Consider the following 6000-nt stretch of genomic DNA (forward strand, 5'->3'; position numbering starts at 1 on the left):
TTAATCATCAAAAGCAATTTTGAAGAAATTTGTTTTGAGACAAGTTTCAAATTGGTTGACAGTTTGACAGTTGTTGACATGTAAAGGTAGTTTGTTCCAAAAATCAGCAGAAGCTTTGCAAAAAGAGCGATGACCATGAGAAAGAGTTGACACCGAAGTAGACACGAGTTTTAACAAGGGGCTCATGCATGCAAATCTTAGAACTCTCAATCTAGACCGCCTATGAAAAAAGTTATTGTGGAGCCCTGGTTAAGGTATATTTCGTTAACATCCTTCCGGCTCCAAAGAGATGATTCCTTATATTACTGTGATTGATATAGTTAACGTGAATGGTGATTTGACTTGAGGAAAGTGGGGAGCGTTCATAGTTCTTTTATTCCTTTAATTGAACCTTAGGTGATTGGTAATTTCTTCCATGCGGAAGGAAAGGGTCTACCCATGAAAGTGATTGAGTGTCAAGCGTTCAAGGAAGCCATGGGCAAACTCGGCAAGTTTGGTACCTCCACAAAGAGACTGATTGAAGACTACCTCATGGCTAGGGGCATGCAGCAGGTGAGTTTGAGATTAAGGCAAGTTGGGTTTATTTGAGGTTAAGAGGCGAGTCTTGATTGAGATGAGTTGAGGTGAGTTGAGATGAGTTGGGACTGACTACTAATAAAATAGCAAGGGTCAGGCTTCAGATGAGTTTGACATTAATTAAAACAAGTTGAGTTTATTTTTGTTGAATTGAGACTGATTACCTGATGGCTAGAGTCATGCAGAAGATAAGTTTGAAATTGATTACAATGAGGTGAAGTGAATCGAGTTGAGAGTGATTGCAAACTTCCTGATAGCAAGGGTCATGTCAAATGAGATTTTGAAAGTGATTGAGAGGAGTCAAGCTGAGCTGAGATAAATCAACATGAGTTATACTATTTTGATATAAGACTACCTTATGGCTAGGATCATGCAGTAGGTGAGTTTGAGATTGATAGGGATGAGTTAAACTTATTTGAGTTGAGTTGACGAGATGAATTTTAGATTGATGTAAATGATTTAGTTTTTGGGATTGAGTTGAACAGATGGGTTTGAGATGAGTTAAGATGAGTTGAGATGAGATGAGACTGATTGTAAGGTATCTGATAGCTAGGTTCATACAGAAGGTGAATTGAATATTGGTTGAGATGATTTGATTTTTTTGGGGGGTTGAGTTCAACAGGTGAGTTTAAGATCAGTTAAGATGAGTTGAGATGAGTTGAGACTGATTGTAATGTATCTGATGGCTAGGGTCATGCAGGAGGTGAATTGACGTGAAAAAAAAAATTGAGTTTGGATAGTTTCAGATTGAGTCAAGTTGAGTGGAGTTGAGTTGAGTTGGGTTGAGTTGAGTGCAGGAGTGGCATTGAGTTACCAAAGTGGGTTGCACTTGGTTGGTTTGAAATGGTTTGGAAGGAATTGAGTCAAGAATGATGTAGGAATAAGAAAGCTTCTAATCCAATAGCAGATGTGAATGAGATTAAGAGTACATGTTGTTTATTTGTTTATGAATTGCATGAAGTTAGATTTTATCCAAGGTAGAAGAGGTATGTACAAGTGATAAGACTAGAGATTACTTAAGACTTATAGTTAACTTCAATAAAGATTCTCACTTCAATGGGCATCAAGTGATATTGATTATAGCTGTTTTTAAAGATGTTTCTCAATGTTTTTCTATATTCAAATCAATTCAATACCTTCCTTCGTTTATTTTTTATTTCAGGAAGCAGCGAACCAGTCTGATTCTCCCCTAGGAACCCTTACAATCAAGTGCAATTATAAACAGAGTCAGCAGAAACTCAGAGTCAGGGTCATGAATGCTACTCAAATCAGACCTATGGATGACAATGGTAGGTAAACCTTAAATCTTGAGTATTCTCCTTATTGCTAAATGTATTGATGTCAAAGTATGTGAATTTTTGTAAACAAAATTGTAATGTTCTACCAGTTCAGAGATTGGCTGCTTTTTTTTCTGCATGTGAATGACACGTGAGGGGAGTTTAAAGCTGAAGCAGGATAATTTCAACCTGCTATCTTGACAATGTACTCTGTACCACCATGCCATTTCTGGCTCATGGCATAGACACAATGAATGAAAACTAAGATCGTGGTCTTGTTTCATTGCATTGAGATGATGCAAATGATGTTTGATTGTGGACAGTGTGGTTAAATTCATTCTAGACAAATTTCTCTCTTAAAACTTCCTGAAATTTATGCATGTTCACTGTAGATGTTGCCAATTTAAAGGTTTTTGATGCTTACTTTCCCCAATACAGGTTTGAGTGATCCGTACGTGATAGTGTACCTACAGCCTCACCACGTCTTTCCTCAGACTCACTTCCAGAAAACACAGGTCATCAAGAAGACGTTGCATCCGCTCTTTGACGAGACCTTTGAATTGTGAGTACATGTGAATATGATACAAATATTTAATGCTCCCGAGTTCAATACAGCAAAATATATGAACCGACACATTTAGAATTTTCTGGGTGGTGATATATTGCACCGAGGTTAGAAGTCGAGGTTGAAATATAATGAGGGACCAGAAATGTTGAATTTGGAGGTAAATGTAGGTTATATAGGACTACTACATATTATCTACTAAGTGTTAATTATATTATACCCAGATATGAATTCCATGAATCTTGGAATGGGCTCTAACAAGTTGGCTGCTTTCTTTGCCTCTTTACAGGGTCACCCATTTGCCACAAGTGCACTTTTGCACAAAACAATAGGCACCAGTTGATGATTGCTTTATGCAACACAATGGCTTTGCAAAATTACCCATTTCCAGTCTTGATTAGCTCAATTTTAACTCTAGTATACATGTAGATTAATCTGACACTCGAACAGTTAAATATAAATCTTGAATCCTATGTCTAAAGACTCTATCCCTTCATAAATACTATGTGACGCAGATTTAATGTGCATTTACATTGTACGTGGTGATACATGTACATGTACACATAAGACTTGTAAAGACTGCTCGTTTAAGGGCTGAGAGAGAAGGTCACTATTTTCATTTTAATTTTCCATTATTGTACATAATATTTTAATGTACTTATGTATATTCTAGTGACAGATTTACAGATGTTATTTACAGCAAATTTTGTTAATGTATGTGTTCTTGTAATGTGATTTTTTATGAAAATGAATAAACTTAATTGAATTGAATAATTGAATTGAATTCTATCTGATACCCCGAAGCAATGTACCTCACAACCAGGTGTTATCTTACGGTGCTACCGTCCACTTCGTCCTCATGGACTATGACTTTCTAACTAATGACTTTCTATCTGATACCTCCTGCAGCAATGTACGTCACAACCAGGTGTTATCTTACGGTGCTACCGTCCACTTCGTCCTCATGGACTATGACTTTCTAACTAATGACTTTCTATCTGATACCCCCCAGCAATGTACCTCACAACCTGGTGTTATCTTACGGTGCTACCGACCACTTTGACCTCATGGACTATGGCTTTCTAACTAATGACTTTCTATCTGATACCTCCTGCAGCAATGTGCCTCACAACCAGGTGTTATCTTACGGTGCTACCGTCCACTTTGTCCTCATGGACTATGACTTTCTAACTAATGACTCTCTATCTGATACCCCCTGCAGCAATGTGCCTCACAACCAGGTGTTATCTTACGGTGCTACCGTCCACTTTGTCCTCATGGACTATGACTTTCTCAAGAATGACTTTGGTGGTGAGGCGTACCTGCAGATAAACGATGTCCCTGGTGTTCATGGCAAGAAGAGCAAGAACCTTGGTGAAGAATCACCCATCTTACTTCATCTTCTACCGGGTGTTACTAAAGGTACTGCACACTTCTTTATTGGCAACATCCAAGACTTTACAGAGTTAAGGATAATGATAATAACAGTGGAATCTCATGTAGCACTCGTGTCTGGCACATAGCCACTCCTGGCACTCCATTGGTGCAGGGTTTTGATACATATAGATTACATGTAACTCCTTTTAATCATTTAATCATTTGGTTACCACACAGTTATCACTCTTAGGCTAAACCTGTCAGCTTCAGTGCTACAAATGTGCCATTCTATGTTAACTGTCTCTTTTTGATGTCTTTATTGATCAGAGGATGAAGCATGGATGTACGTCCAGACTCTCAAGGAGAGGTCTTCAGACAAAGAAGCAGCTGAGTTCCTCAAGCTTCATAAGATAAAGTGAGCCAGGAGAAACATAGCTATTCCTACGCACCAAGTTAGAGTAGACAGTCTTTGTACAACTCATTTCAACATGATTGCCATGGTCCTAAAGCCTGATGATTGCCTATATTGCCATTCCTGATGGAAAGAAAAGACAGAAGCAAAGCTTGCCAGAATACAGCTTCGCACCTTTGTTGACTCTATACGCAAGCAGCTATCCATCAAGACATTTTCACATGTCTTGTGTTGAGGTCAAATTTATATGTCATTGTAAAATGTATTATAGTACATGGATTAAAAACATGCAAGGGTATCTAATTCAATTACCTGTTTTGCCCTGGGAAGGGAACTGACTATTTGTAATCCCCCACAAAAACATTCTAGCTACAATGTAACTTCTGGGACCCGTTTCACAAAGCCTTTTTTGAATGACAAATGACAAAAGTCAGTGATAACCAATCAGAAGCAAGGATTTCAGTAGCTTATAACAAAATCTGTCATTTGTCCCTGATGATAAGTTTTGTGAAACACCCCCCAGATGTTGGATTGGTCGTGCCTCCCAGGGCATGGAGAGGGGTAAATTCCTTATTTTGTGTTCATCATCAAATTGGCAACCCTTCACTATGAAAGTAGAGAATGTATGCATATTTCCTTTCCTTTTGTGCTCTGTCTACTGTAGGACTGGTGTTAATATGATAATTTCATATCCCCACACTTCTAGCCAGGAAGACAGAAAAACTCACAAATACACTGAAATCTTTCTTGTCCAATGTGAATCGTGCATTTCCTGAAAAGCTTGAACTGTACATGTACATGTATGTGCAAATTCATTGCTATGAGGCGAAGCCTGTACATTAAGTTTAAGTTTGTGACATTATGGACAGACATAACGGCCCGAATTCACAAAGGAGGTTTGTCGACAAACCTTGACAAACCTTGTTTGTCGACGCGTTTTTACACGTTTTTCACAAACCTGGTTTGTAAAGAACAAAAGGAGGTTTGTCGACAAACCTCCTTTGTGAATTCTGGCCAACGTGTTTTTAGCACCATTTCCAATATCCATGTAGAGGTGAAGTATATGTACATGTATGTAGTGTCATACGTTTGTTTTATGATTCCCTTTGTAAATACAATACATGGTGTAAAGTTCTTACAACACTGAATAAGATTCTTGATGTCTTTCAAATTATATACATAGAAACTATTGCAAAGGGTTTGCTTACTTATATTTTTGCCAAAAAAACATTATGACTTAATTTTTCTTGAATGAATGAATTTATATATATTTCTTTGGTTTGAAAATACATGTACATTGTTGTGTATTTGCATGTAGCTACCCATAGTTCATACTTCATTAAATGATCAAAGAAGAGCATCACGAGAACCAATACACTATACTTGATTGAACTTAAGAGAGATTGTCATTGAAGCCATTTTCAAGGGATCTTTAAAATGCTTATGCAATTGTTAGTGACAGATACATGTATAGTTGGTATTGCTGTGCCCTTAGAGTGCCTTAGATTTCATTCCTAGTAGGATTGTGCTTTGAGTTAATATCTTGAGAGTGCTGCCAAAGATAGATAAGTGCTGTGCCTAATGTCATCATTATACTCTATGTGATTGTGTTATCATCGGTTTGGAGGAAGATTAGGGTGTTCACTTTTATCCCGACAGAAATTGAAGATTATTTTGAAGGAAAAAAATGTGACATGAATATGTGTTTTGATTCTGATCCACTTGGTTATCTCAACCTTAGGTATTATATGTAGCTGAAACCCTTTTTGGAGTCCAAGTTGGTCAAGACTGAA

At 37.6% G+C, this 6000-nt stretch overlaps 1 protein-coding gene across 4 annotated transcripts in view; it reads left to right on the forward strand.

The window, feature by feature from the left end:
• LOC585875 (protein unc-13 homolog D) overlaps positions 1-5115 on the forward strand; it is a 46079-nt gene extending 40964 nt beyond the window's left edge. For 3 of the 4 annotated variants that reach the window (XM_030984824.1, XM_030984825.1, XM_030984826.1), the window contains exons 27-31: positions 397-552; positions 1739-1865; positions 2292-2415; positions 3536-3840; positions 4123-5115. In XM_030984824.1, the coding sequence (XP_030840684.1) occupies positions 397-552; positions 1739-1865; positions 2292-2415; positions 3536-3840; positions 4123-4214 (804 nt within the window). In that variant the 3' untranslated portion in view covers positions 4215-5115. Of the gene's footprint in view, positions 1-396; positions 553-1738; positions 1866-2291; positions 2416-3222; positions 3507-3535; positions 3841-4122 lie in introns of those variants that run through there. The other variant, XM_030984827.1, reaches the window with a different exon arrangement.
• The last annotated feature ends 885 nt before the right edge of the window (positions 5116-6000 follow it).

The sequence above is a fragment of the Strongylocentrotus purpuratus genome, unplaced genomic scaffold, assembly GCF_000002235.5.
Source record: "Strongylocentrotus purpuratus isolate Spur 01 unplaced genomic scaffold, Spur_5.0 spur5_scaffold_14, whole genome shotgun sequence".
NCBI lineage: Eukaryota > Metazoa > Echinodermata > Echinoidea > Camarodonta > Strongylocentrotidae > Strongylocentrotus > Strongylocentrotus purpuratus.